The sequence below is a fragment of the Hipposideros armiger genome, unplaced genomic scaffold, assembly GCF_001890085.2.
Source record: "Hipposideros armiger isolate ML-2016 unplaced genomic scaffold, ASM189008v1 scaffold_15, whole genome shotgun sequence".
Classification (NCBI taxonomy): Eukaryota; Metazoa; Chordata; class Mammalia; order Chiroptera; family Hipposideridae; genus Hipposideros; species Hipposideros armiger.
In genome coordinates this window covers 2642320-2656361 of record NW_017731365.1, presented here as the reverse complement: position 1 = coordinate 2656361, position 14042 = coordinate 2642320, and the positions used below count along the sequence as shown (strand labels likewise).

The 14042-nt window shown below is 53.1% G+C and overlaps 1 protein-coding gene across 1 annotated transcript in view; it reads right to left on the bottom strand.

Moving 5' to 3' along the window:
- COL13A1 (collagen type XIII alpha 1 chain) overlaps positions 1–14042 on the bottom strand; it is a 146420-nt gene that overhangs the window by 61178 nt on the left and 71200 nt on the right. Inside the window, exons 6-9 of the mRNA XM_019624539.1 lie at positions 12425–12475; positions 4995–5030; positions 4142–4168; positions 3224–3250 (exon numbers count right to left, since the gene is read on the bottom strand). Of these exons, the coding sequence (XP_019480084.1) occupies positions 3224–3250; positions 4142–4168; positions 4995–5030; positions 12425–12475 (141 nt within the window). The remainder of the gene's footprint in view (positions 1–3223; positions 3251–4141; positions 4169–4994; positions 5031–12424; positions 12476–14042) is intronic.

Genomic DNA, 14042 nt, shown 5'->3' with positions numbered 1-14042 from the left:
TTGTGCCTGACCAAGTGTTTATTATCATGTTCAGCAGAATATGATGCATCTGACAGGGATAAGATGGCAGGTGACCAGGCCACCCTCTCAGGAGAGAGAAAGGAGCTTGATGAGAGAGGAAGGGCCAGGGGTGAAGAAATAAACAAAGGTTCAGGACTGCACAGAGGGGTGAGTCCGTATGTCCCCAGTGGTGGCCCATGGGACAGTAATGGTCCCCAGAGGTATTTAGTTGGCCCTGCATAGTTTATTTCAGCTGATTGACAACATTTAAAAGCAGAGAGAGCACCCACAAACCCAGATTTCAAGTTTCTCTTAAATAGTTCAAGGTTCGACAACGCATGGCATCAATTAGCTCTAGCTGAATAGCAGCCGCCCCTTTAAAGCAGGTCATGGGTGATGTGCTGGCTAAGGCACTTGTCATGCTTCCTGTGTGCCAGGCAATATTCTAAGCACTTGGTGTGAATTAACTCCTCCCCCCTTTAGGACAGCCTGTGAGTGGTAAGATAAGTTGTGAATTCAGAATCCCGACTCTTTATGGCACTTGTGGGACCAATCCTTTCTATATCTTACATCAGGTTCTCGGGGCTACTGTGAGGTGGTGGGGGAGGAGTAAAGGTGACCCCCTTTGACAGGTAAGGACACAGGTTAAGCTCAGGAGGGGGAGTCCCAGCCCCCCATGTTGGACGCTCAGCAGAGGGAAAACCATCTGAGGAGAGAGGTGAGGGGGAGACGGACAGATGATAACCAGGCCAAGATAATTACACCAGACAGTGTGTTGAATTAATAGCTTGGGGCTCCCGTGCCAAGTCAAACAGGATCCTAATGGCTCTGTGGCCTGTCGGATTTTGATAGATGACTATGAGGCAGACAGAGGATCTGTCACACTGATGAGGGCTCATGGGAGATGGGACAGCCCCACGATTTCCCCCTAAACAGACGGGGGGACTCATGGGTAGTTAAGTGGGGGTAGGGCAGAGGGATGGCAGGAACAGGAGCCCCATTGAAGGGTTCCTTTCCTTCAAGACAAAGGGCTCTGGCAGTAGAAAGGAGATGTGGTGAAGGGGTAAGATCTCACCGTGTGGGTCTTAATCCCTGCTCTGCTATTTATGGGCTGTGTAGCCTTGAGCAATATACTTAACCTCTCTGTGCCTCTATCTCCCCATTTGTAGAGTGAGAATAAGTCGTCATTATGAGGATTACCGAACAAGGCTAGATGATGACCATCATTATTACTTCTGGGGTGCCCAGGCTATATGGTAGGATACCAGGAAGGGGGCTGAGGGGATAAGCACCCCAAACTTCTGGCATCCAAATGCCTTATGCCTCTACCACAATGGCAGTATGGGAGTTTATTCCTGCCTTGGTCTCCATTACTTCACGCGTGAGCACAGCATACATAGGAACAGGGGAGGGAAAACAAGAAATGCTTTTGCAGTGGAGGTGGCTGGGATGGAGAGGAAAGCTGGCCTGCGGACCTGGATTCCAACGCCAGCACTACCACCCACTGCCTCCAGTGCTTCACTGCCCTTCTTCCAGTTCTGTGGATATTTTAAGGACTTTCCTGCCCCAGGGCCTTTGCACATGCTGTTCTCACATGTCCAGAGTGCTCCTTCCCATCCCCTTTTAACTTAGTTAAATCCTCATCCCTCAGGCCCCAGTTCAAGTCTCTTTCTCAGGAACACCTCTCTGACCCTCAGTCTGGGTGAGGTGCTGTTATACCGAGGTTTCTCAGGGTAACAGGTACTGCCTTTTCCTGGCACTGATTGCAAAGGCAATTCGTTAATTATTGAGTGATTATTTAAATGGGTGTCTCCCCCACTCCAAGGTGAGCTACAGGGTAGCCAGGACAGAGTCTTCCTTACCTCTGTCCATATCCTCAGCACCTGGCACAGTGCCCGGCATAGTGTAGATACTGAATAAACATGGGTTAAAGGAAGGAAGGGGGTGGGGAGACAGGGAAGGAGAGAGGGAAATAAGGAGAGAGAAAGGAAATAAAATGTGGAGGGAAGGAATCGAGAACTTATTTGGATCTTGTTTTGGATGCTCCGTAACAGTGTGACTTTAGGCAAATTAGTCTCTCTGAGCTTCCATTTCCACAGCTGTCAAAGGGGGTACTAATAGGACCCAGAGCACAGGGTCATGCTGAGGATTAAGTGAGATGATATATGTACAGCACTTAGCCCCATGCCCACCAAATAGAAAGCCTTCAATAAACGTGAGTTGGGTCTGAGCCAAGCAGACAGGCTGTGGTCCAGAGGGAGCTGAGTTGCCGAGGTTCCCATGGCAAGCCAGGGAGAGCTGGGGCTAAAGCCCAGGCCTCCCAGCCAACACTCCTCCGTCTCCTTTTCCACCCACAAGGTTATCCGCCTCCCTTAGCAGGCAGGGCTCTGGCCTCATGAGCCCTGGCAATGCCCCACTGGTGGAGAGTGGCCTCATACAGCACTTGGAGCAAGGCCCGAGCCCAGAACCTGGCTGGACAGGGAGACGGGGAGCCTGCCACGTTGCTCTCACACCCAGCACAAATCCCAGGCCTGTCCACAGGAGGTGGCTCCTCACAGTGTAGCTGGGATACTCGGAGGCAGGACAGCATCCCAGCCAGCGCTGGCCCATCCACTCTTAATGGCCCATCAGTCCCACTGAGAGCTGACCTCTAGGCGCCTGACAAGGACAGGCCTTCCCCTTCTAGAAGGAATGGCCCGGGGAAGACTGTAGAGAGAGGAAATTCCTTTAAAAGGCTCTGCAGAGGTGAAAGGGGCCAGGAGGAAGGTGGGGGCCGCAGTCTGCTTCTCCAAGGCTGCTTTGTGCTCCGGGACGGGAGCGCCTGGAGTCCTGGGGCAGCCCAGAGCAAGGCTGGCAGGAGGAAATCAGGCCAAGGTGAAGTGCTGGATGGGCTTCCGAGGCCCCCAGTGTGAATGCTGACTGCGAGCTCAGACCCGAGGGAGTGGTATCCTCTAACTCCGCGTGACACTGGGCAAGTGTGGAGGCTCACTGCACCTCCCTTTCCTCGTTTTTCATGTGAAGAAGCCCCTTGCCAGCCTCGCCTCCCTGCACTGATGTGAGGACCTGGGGGGATGGGTTGTATACAGCTGGGGAGTGACCATGGGGGCAGCCACTCCCACTGTCCCTGTTGGCCCCCTTTGCCAGGCAGTGCTTGGCTGTGGCCCAGGGGGGCCAGGCCCGTCCCCCACCCCTCAGAAGGAAGACAGGAAAGTTGGTGTCTTACCATCTCCCCTTTTGGTCCGGGTTGGCCCTGGAAGGACAACAGCGTGAGTGTCAAGCACATTGTGTGCAGCCCAGAAGTCCCCCTACCCTGCCACATGTGGCCCCTCCCTCCATTACCAGGTCCCATGAGGTGAATGGACATGGCTACCACAGTCCCCTTGCTGTGCTTAGCTCTGGCCTACAGGGGCGGAGTGGCCAGGTAGTGGCCGGACCCCTCATCTGAGAGGATGCCAGCTGCTCAGAGGAGAGAAGAGTTAGGTGGGGCTGGGATTGGCACCCACTGCCTTCACTCGTTGGGGGGTGTCTCTGAGGGCATTGGAGTGTTGAGCTCTCCCCCAGCTCACTCCTTTCTAAGAGTGGGGAGGGGTCTCCTTTCCTCCGTGAACATTTGTGTCTGGGGACAAGTTAAAAGGATTGACATGAACAAAGAAAGGACAGGAAAGCGGCCTCCATGCAGACTTGGACATGTGTGTGGGGGTCTCAACTGGGATGAGAGACCCCGGGAGAATGGGAGACACAGAAGGTGCGCTGGCTGTGCTGGGGGGCAAGGGTATGAGCGAGTGCCCAGGCTTCTTTTAGAATCAGCTGTTGAGCCCTCTACCCCTCTTCTGGCCCGGCTGCCTCCTTGCCTCACTCCCTCCCCATCTCCCTTCCAGGAGCACCCCAGCATCACCAAATGCTCCTGAAGCTGAGAGCCCAGCTTGATGACAGTAGGGAGACCCCCAGGGGCCAGGGGCAATTCATTCACATGGCCCCTCCTCCCTTTCCCACTGGCAGTGCCTTTCTGCCCCAGGACCATTCTTCTATCCGAAGCTTCTTCCAGCGATCTGGGGTCTTGCAGAAAGACTAAAAGATGCTGGGTTAGTGACCTGGACCGAGTGAAGGTTGAGGGACCCACAGCCCAAGAGGGTCTACTCACCGGTTTGCCATCTAGCCCAATGGGACCCTGAAAGCAGAAAGAGGACAGATGTAAAGACTGAACATCCAAGGTCCCCTGCTGAAGAGGCAGCCTGGGGCAGTGGGTAAGTTTCCAACAGTTAGGGTTCAAATCTCTGCTTGACCACTCACTGGTCATGTGACTATGGGTAAACCTAAGCCTCAGTTTCCAATCCTAAAATGGGGAGGAGAACAATGGACCTTCTACAAAGGGTCCTTGTGAGGAGCGAGTGAGATGCCATCTGCCAAGCGCAGTGCCAGGTGCCCTGCACGAGGAAGACCTGATGGGGGCTGTCACCGTCACCATCCAGACCCCTGCCTCGCCCTGGGTGGAGAGTGGATGATGTGTTCCTGGAAAGTCAGGGCTGGCCAGCACTGAGGCCTGTAGAAAAGGGAACTAGCTGCTCCTCTGATCTCCCTCTTAGGACCTGTCTTGGGCCCTGAGGCAGGGGTCAAAGGACACCCAGACAGCTACCTCACTGCCTCCTCCAGGAGGCTCACCTCTCACAGCCAGGTCGGAGGTTGTGTCCCCGCAGTGAGCTCCTGTTCCACATTCCAGTGTTCTGCTGGGGTTTACCAGCCTGTGATGTCACTTGCCTGTCCTGGTGCTGCACCCTTTTATTTCCATATTAATTTCCCTGTCCTCACTTGCACTAGGAGCCCAGTGCTGAGCTCGTCTCCTCGACTGCTCTCCATGAGAGGCTGCGGGAGAGGGTCCTTATTGACCAGGGTTTGGAAGAGCAAGAGTAGCTTCAGGGCTGGCCCTGCATCAAGTTGAACCCAGCCAGGCCCGGGGGGCATCGGGGACACAGCTAGCCTCAGCCCTCCCCACTTACCGGAAATCCAGGAAAACCTCGAGTGCCCGGCTGACCCTGAAAAGAACGGAGAGGGGTGAGGATGGTGAGGAGAAGATGAAACTAATCCTTAGTTCCCTGGTTCACCTTTGTTCAGAGAGGGGCTGTGGTCTCCCTCCCACTCCTCTGTGATTATCCGGGGGAGACATTTACCACGGTGAACTGGCTGGGAGCGGGGATAAAGATGGAAGTGGAACATGGTAGGTTATCTCTTCCAGGGGCTGGGGGTGGGAAGGGGAAAGGAGGCGGCCAGCATCCTTTGGGTCTTCTTGGGAAGTAGCCCCCCACCCCCCCAACCCCCAACCCCCCACCCCCCGAGAAGTCCTCACTGCTGTGGATGCTCTGAACCTCAGCATGTAAACAGGTTATGGAGAGGATAGCGGGGACCCGGCCCGCAGCACACTGAAAGCTTGCACTGCGGTTTTCTAAGTCCTTTTTATTTACATAGACATTGCTCAGGGCCACTTATCTGAGGATCATTTGGATATCAATGGGTATTAAAACTTGACCTTCAGGATGAGTGGTTTCAGGCCAGAATAGGTCAGCTTGCTCACTTTCCTCTCACTTGGGCCAGCAGGCCTCCCTAGCTGGGCAATCTCTGGATCCCCCCATCTTTGCAGGACGCAGACCAATTCATGACCAGTGTCCTGGAGGCGTGGAGGGCCACAGATAGGTATTCAGGTTGGAGGCTAGAAGTAGGTTCACTGGTCACAGCCCACTGGTTTAGGCTCAAGAATCAGGACAAAAGAGATGTGCAGAGATTAGAAGCAGCATGAAGCTGTGCAGATCCAGGGCAGGGAACGCTGAGCAGGGCGTTCAAGGGAAACGGAGAGCTAAGAAACGGGAATCCTGCCACTCCTCTTGTCAACACCAGCAGAGGCTCTCTTCTGCTCAGACGTCATTCAGGATCATCCTCAATGTCACCAGATCCGCCATTTCAGGTCCTTTCCTGCTCCATCTCCCCACCTGCTCTTTGCTCAGGCACAGTGGCTCACCTGCCTTGCCCCAGACGCACATCCTTCAGCTCTCAGCTGCTTCGCTCTCATCTTGGAGTCCTTCCTTGACCGAAATAGCCACAATCTCTTCCCAAGCTTGGGCTTTTGAGTCTGGCAGCCTCCACCAGTGATGGCTGCGTGACTCTGAGCAAGTTGTCTAACCTCTCTGTGCCTCAGTTACCTCATCTAAAGGATGAGGATAACAGTATAATCTCATAAGGTCATTGAATTACGTTCAATTATGTTGGTGAAGCCTTTGGACATGGTAGCTGCCATCCTCAGGTGTTTGTTGGGTTGAACTGAACCTAAGAGCGCCAGAATAAAGCAAGGCGGCTTTCAAGCCCAATACATCTTAGTATCTATGGAGGTTGAAGGTGTGTCCTTGCCAAGCAGTAGTTTCAGAATCAGACCCTATCCAGAGGAAGATTTCTCTGGATCCATCTGCCATGAACCTGAAACATCCCCAGGCTGCTTGGGTCCTCCTGAGTGGCAGGGGCCTCTGCTCAGGGGTTGTGGCTGGATGGGATGGGGACCCTGCCGTCAGAGTGGGTGCACTGGTCGATCAGGGAGTGAGCTGAAGTGAGCTGCAGGCTCAGGATAGGCTTGTGGCAGGTATCCAAAGAGCAAGAGGGGGGGAGATGCTACTCATATCAGCAGGGCCCCGGGTTTCTTTCCTCTCAAGGATAAGTGATGCTAAGAATAGCACCAAGGAGAAAACCCAAAAACCGTGCAATGTAACCTCTGAAACCTCCCTCCCAGTGTAAACTTTCGATTCTGAACGCCGAGGGGCCTGAAGAAAAGGTCAGGAGGAGAGGATTCCAAGAAGCATCTTCAAGTCCCACTCCAGCTAATGTTTACGTGGTAGGGATAATCACACGGTTTGCTAATTACAGAGCCTGCCCTGAGAGCAGGATGCATCTCTCCAACCGAGAGCCAAATCCAGGGCTAACCAAGGCTTTTTCAGGGATTTGGGGAAGAATGTTGTCATTGACCAAATGGAAACGGGCACTCTACTTCCTGGAGGGGTTGGGCCTGGGTAGGCACTTGGAGAGACTTGGAACTGGATTTTAATTTACATCTCTCCAATTCTATGCTGCGGTTGGACATCTCTTCCGATGTTTATTGCTGGTCCTATTTATTTGTGAATGGCCTGTTTGTATTCTTCACCAACGTTTTATACTAGGCTGTTTTTCTTTTTCCTATTGATTTGAGCAAAACTCTTCATCAAGCCAGTAACTCTTTGGTAATCGTATGTGTTGCAAATATTCTTTCCAATTTGGCATTTGTCTTTTTTATGACATTTTTTTTCCATATGGAAGTTTTACATTTATGTCGACAAACTTATCCATCTTTTCCCATGGTTTCTGGATTTTATGTCATGTTTTGAAGGGCCTTCCCCAGTTGAAAATTATTAAATGTTTGCTCCTGCTTTGTCCTTGTATTTTCGGTTTTCATGTATTACATTTAAGTATTTTATCCATTTGAAATTTATTCTGATATAACAAGTGATACAGAGATTCAGCTTTTAAAAAATTATTTCTTGTTTTATTTTGTTTTACCTTTTTTTAATTGGTGTTGTCAGTTGTCCCAGCATCATTTCCTGAATAATCTATTTTTCTCTTTCTATTGTGAAATGAAGCCTTTATCATGGGCCAATTTCCCAGATGCATTCAGCTTTATTTCTGGTCTCCCCATTCTATTTTACATGTAGTTGTAATTGCTTTGTTTTTATGATACATTCTGATATCTAGTAGAACAACTAGTTCCTCCTCACTATCCCTTAACCTAGTTTTCAGAATTTTCCTGACATCCTCACAACTTATTTTTTCTAAATGAAGTTGAATATTATTTTGTTGGCCTCCCAACCCCATAAAAATTCACTTGGATTAGGATCATATTAAAACTGTGGATAATAGATTTGTAGAGTAATTTGTAGATTAATATTACATCCTTCTAAACAAGAGCAAGGGAAGTAGGCTTTCCATTGCTCCCTGAGAGCTCTTCCCTTATCTCAAGGCCGGGGTGGAGAGGGAGACAAGTGGATCCCCCACTGTTTGGAAGGGAACACTCCTTCCTACCTTCCTGCTACCTGCAACTTGTGAGGTAAAGCAACACGAACAGACAGAAGGTTCTGGTTAGAAACAGCCTCCCAGGAACCCTCCCTTCCCGCCCATCTGATCCCTGAAAGAGGCTCACTGCATTCTGCCCTGAGCCTGCTCATTTTACCTCCCCCTCTGAAATCTTTTAAACAAGTGCTGATTATCTTTCAAACAAGACTCTGTGCTGGTGTTTAATCACTGGCCGGTGGGGCGGGGGCAGTGGAGAGGAGAGGAGACCCCTGCTTTGTATAGCATTTGCCCATTTCTGTGGTGTAAATACTCCCACCATGGCCGAATTCAAGCTCCCACCGTGATGCCGCTGAACGCAGACTGGGGAAGGGTGTGCGTGACAGGCTCTTGTGAGCGGGCGTGAGCCAGGTCAGCACACCAGGCCCTCTAACCTCAAATGGAGGGCCACACAGCTCGCCTTGGATATTACAGGACAACTCAAATTCATCACGTTCAGGTTAAACCCATCTCCACTCCTCCCTCCAGAGAAGGGCACCACTATCCACTCCGTTACTGAAGTCAGAAAGGTAAGGTCATCTTGAGCTCCTCTTTCTCCCTCAATCCCCACTTTTGTCACCACTAAATTCCATCAATTCCACCTCCAAACTATCTCGCCAGAGCAGCCCTCCTAACCAGCCCCACGGACTGTGCTCCAGGTCTCCATTATTGCAGGTGCCTTCCAGCCAGGCCCCCACACGCTGCCCCTTCTAAACATGCTTCACACTGGAGCAGGGAGGACCAGGAGATCGTTCTAAACTGACAATCTGGTCATGTCCCTTGTCAGCTGAACACAACCCCAGGGCTCGCCACTGCCCTTGGGAAAAAGTCCTAACTCCTGAGCCTCCTGTTTGGGTCCTTCATGATCCGGCCCTCGCTCAACCTCACCAGCCTCACCCTTAGTTTGCTCTTTGTTCTGGAAAGAACTTCCCCGTTTCTTCAGTAGTTTATAGGAACCCCTCCTGCCTTGGGGGCTTGGTCCTCCTCCCCAGCCTAGTACCAAGGGAACCTCTGCTCATCCTTGATCACAGTTTAGTTATCCCTTCCTCCCGCAAGCCTCTCTGCCTGCGCCTACCCCAAGTTGGGTGCCTCCTCCCTATCTCCACAGCTTCCTAACTGCCCCGGCTGAGCACTGACAGCCTGGATTGTCATCTCTATGGGATTGCTGGTCTCTTAGCAAAGGGGCCAGCTGGCGGCAGTCAGGTTTTCATTGCCTACCCAGTACCTAGCATGCAGTAGGTGCCTAACAAACATGAATGGAATAAATAAGCCAAGAAACACTCAACAGGTTTATCAACGTGGAGGGGGGTATATCCTTGTGAATGAGGGCTGCAATTTCAGATAGCTCCTCCCGGCCCCTGTGGAGAACCTGGATGCTTCAGGGAGGGACTGAGCTCCCTTTGAGAAGGGGGACATTTCCTAGCCTGGCAGGTGACCTTCCCAGTTCCTGCTGAGCCAGTCAGTGTCTTGAGGTCCCAGCCTCCTCCTCAGTTTAATGGGGTAGCTGCTCCAGCATCTTGCTTCACTGGAATGTGAGCCATCCTTCTCCAAAGTGCCTGGAGCAGCTTTGACTCCCCTTTGCTCAGACCATTTAGGAAGTTCTAAGAGAGAGTTCAGGTGGCTCCTGAGGGCAGTAAGGCTGGTTCTTATTAGCAGCATGTATGCTGGGCCCTTCCTAGCCAAGTGGAAATACATGTTCCCCAACATCTCCGGCCACAGAGAACTTGCCCACTTGACTTCTGCCTTTTAATAACAAATGGCCCCTTTGTCTTCCCTGGTCCCCTGCTCTCACCAGCTCTATGTGGCTTCGAGGGGCAGGGGGGAATGAAGGGGTTGCCCTGGTGTCTAGTGAAGACTCAGCAGGGGTGGCCACAGCCATTTGGGTGATGGTCACCCACACAGGCCAAAGTTGGAGGACATTGGGTTTGGTCAAGCCTGTTGGTGCTATAAAACCTCTCCTGGCACCACACAGCACCCACAGGGAGAACACCTTTTCTCCTTAAAGTTAATATCCTTTTTAAATAGTAGAGCTTAAAACATGGAAGGAGGTATTGGGGAAAAAACGCTGGCTTTGGAATGAGGCCGACCTGGCCCAACCCAAGTTGGGTAACCACAAGTAGTTATGAAACTTTCAGTTTCCTTCTTTGTGAAATGGGCTGGCAGGACGGGCCTCCCAGCTTTGTTGAAAGAGACTGGCACATACACGAGCTTTCAGCACTGGACATAGGGTACACTAGGTGCCCAGGAGACAGATGTCATTGCTGTTACCTGAATAGAAGGTGCTTTCACCATTGGAATCAAATCCAACGAGGGAGGCATGTTGCTGATTAGATTTATGACTAATGGGGCTGGAAGCCAGGGGAGGGAAGCAGACCACTGCCCTGAGCATGTTCTGCAGAAGTGAGGCCTTTCAACAACTTTCAGGTAGCCTATTGACGTGATGCTGCTGAAAGATGTTGCTAAAAGGGTGTTAGAGGACCAATATGATTGACACAATGGAACATTTGTGGTCAGACCATGAGGCAGGGATGGTGGCCAACAGGTAGGACTTGTATTCTGTGTTACTCCCTGTCCGAACAGGCCCACCCCAGGCTCAGTCCTTGCCATCAGACCTGGGGGTCTGTCTTTCTCTGTAAACTTCCCATCTCCCAGTTGCCCCCCTTGGCTAGGCACCACCTTCCTCAGGAACAGTGGGGCTCCCCCAAAACGTAAAGAGGCTTCCTGTCCCACAGGGCCTATGGCCATGTGAGCCCAGAATCATGAACAGTAACCCAGCGGCCTGGTGGTCTGTGGTAGCAGTGCGGTGCAGAGTGCAGACTCTGAGCCACTCAGCTCGGCTGAGTGATCAAATCCCAGCGTGACCACACTCCAGTGTATGGCCTTGGGCAAGTCCCTCCACCTCTCTGTGCCTCACTTATCTCATCTATAACACAGAGGTGCTAACAATACCTACCTGTGGGGCTCTTGGGAGGATAAAGTGAGTTACTATGCGTAAAAATCTTAGGATACTGCCTGCCACAGAGTAAGTGCCAACTATCAGCCCTTAGCATTATTGCTGTGGCCTGAGCCAGAGGGAACCTTGCCAAGAAGGCCGCGTCTATGTCGCCCAGAATCCTTCAAATCCTGCCTCCAGCCCAGGCCCCTAGCATGCCTGCCCTGCTCCCTAGCTCCAGCCCTCAGCTCCCTTCTCTGACCTTCCTCAGTTTCCAAGCAGTCCGATTGGCTCGACCTTTCAGCTCCCAGCTCTCCCCACAGTCCCTCCCTGGCTGCTTAGTTCGTCATAGCTCCCTCCTTTGGATGTAATTTGCTCTCTGACCCCTCTCCCTAGACTTTGGGTAGGGGAGACTCCTGCCTCCACTGGCTCTCTCTGTTGAAGGCAGGGGGATGGGCAGACTTCATCCATCACTGGGCTAGCCTCAGACTCCCAGAGGCTAGCCCTCTGCTCCCCTCACTCTCTCAGTGCATGGAAGGTCAGGAAAAGCGCACAGCAGAGCATGGAAACAGTGGCCTGTTGCTGTGGTGGAAGCCGTTGGTGCCAGGGCTCCTGTGTTCTAATCCTGACTCAGCCTGTATGTGGGGGACCCTGGCCAAGTCCCGTCCCCTCTCTGGGCCTCAGTTTCCCTTTCTGAGAGGGCTGTGCTAGACCATAGCTGAGGTCCTTTCCACCATGACATTTGGTGATTTTATTACAGCCTTGTAGTTCCGGCACTCTTTGAGAAAAACAGCCTGTCCTCCTTCCCAGAGTCACAATATCTTCCTGCATCATCACCCACATCACCCTTTTGGTGATCTCTGAATAAAATCCTTTCTGGTTTTCCCAAGCCCCCAGGCACTGGGTGGAGGGACTAAGACACAGGACCCAGGCTGAGCAAGGCGAGTCGTGGGTCAGGCCTCGGCCAGGACCAGGAGTGGGTGTCAAATCAAGGAATCTGGACTCTGGGTTTCTGCTCCATGGGCTTCCGGAAACAAGGCTTGTCCCCTGAACTGGAGCCCCCCCCCCCCCGCCCCCCGGACAAGAGCAAACGCGTTTTTCTTCTGCCTGTAAACAGCAGGGCCACCTTGCAGCTGCTGTAGTTTTGTGGCCAGTGGGTAGGCCCCTGCAAACCCTCCCAGGAGGCTGTAATTTAGGTATATTTAGTCAGACCATTCTCATTAACATCAACAGCAGCACCAAGGCCCGGCCTGGTGACCACATCCATATAATGCCCGCCACACCCAGGGGCACAGCCCAGGCTAGAGCTGCCTCCACCCCAAGCCCTTTTCATTAACTCATCCAACCTGCCCACCCCCAAGAAAAGCAAAAGACACTTACAGGGGGGCCGCGGGGACCGATGATGGACATCCCGGCATCTCCTGGGGCGCCCTATGGAAGAGAGAGTGAAGAGAGGGAGAGGAGCGAGGGGACAGGGGCAGGAGGTGACAGGGGTGGGAAAAGAAGAGTGAAAGGGAGGGGCTGGCAGGTGGGGAAGAAGGAACAGGTGAGGGTGGGGTGCCAGCCAGAGGCGGAAGGACACAGGGGACCAGAGGATGCGGAGGAAGAGGAGGGATCAGAGGAGAAGAGATGCAGAGGGAATGAACGGGGCACCCGGGAGGGATCAATGAGGGTATCAGGGAAGCAGGAGGAGACATAGCAAGAGCATAAGATGTGTGGACCAGGGAAAGAGGGCAGGAGGACCCCGGGCCGGAAGCAGGGAGAAGAGGATTCAGTGCGGTGATGGGCAAGAGGGAGGCACAGGGAGGGAGAGAGGGAGGGGACACAGCTCAGCCATGGCTGCTCAGGCCCCAGATGCCTCTCCCCATGGCCCTGCTCAGGACACTCTCCAACCTGCCCCAGCCCCACTCAAGTTTCAACACCCCCCCACACACACACCGCATCTTCTTCCTCACCCTCAGCCCCAAATACTCATGGGGCTGCACACCCTGCAACTGGTGAACAGAGGCTTGCCCCATGGGTGGAGTTGCTGAAACTAGGGAGTGGGCACAAGACTCGCACTTGCTGTGTGGGCCCAGCAGCCCTGGGCCTGAAGGCTGGAGCTGCCTGGAACTTCCTAGTCCTGGTTTCACAGTGACACAGAGGGGTTAAGTCCGGGCCAGAATCTGGTGGGGGAGGGGCAACAGAAGGAGGATGGAGGGTGTATGGAACACAGATGGGGGTGACAGGTGATGCTGACAGAAGGACCCCGACTGCATCCTGCTGGGAGGAGGGCAGGATGCTGCACCCCACATAAAACAGGCTGGCACTCTTCTTGTCTCTGGGAAAGGCGACTGCCTAAGGCTGGGAATCAGAGCTCCGAGGCCACCGGCAGCCTCAGCGGGCAGGGGACACCCACTCAGCCAGGGAAGCCGGGGCCTTAGCCCAGGAATCCCGTCTCCTGCCTGAAGCTGTTAGGAAACTGGGCCGTGAGAGGCTGTGAGGGCACAGCAGGCCCAGCTGGCAGTTCTGCTGTGCCTGTGTGCCAGGAGGGGGGCTGAGCTGGGGCCTCTGAAAGCACCCCCAAGAGTCCACAGGGTGGAAGCCAAGGCTGGGACGGAAGGGCAGAGGGGAAAGTGTGGACTCACCTTCTCGCCTGGTTGGCCCTTTACTCCCTGGGGCAGCCACATGCAACACGGGGTGCAGGCGAGAGAGGGAGGGAGGGAGAGAAAAAAGAAAGGATGAGAGAGAGGCACACACACAAGAACCCGTGTTAATGGCACAACGACCAAACAAAAGAAATCGCCGTGAAATAAGAAACAAAACAAAACACAGATGCTGACACAGGGCAAGTCCCGCGTCCAACAAGCACAGCGTGCGGACGGCTATTGCCTCACCCCTTGGTCTGTCCCAAGCCAGCCGTTCCAGTTAACTGAGATAAACAGTGCCAGAGGCCTTCCTTAAGAGGCCCTCTGTGTGTGTGTGTGTGTGTGTGTGTGTGTGTGTGTGTGTGTGTGTG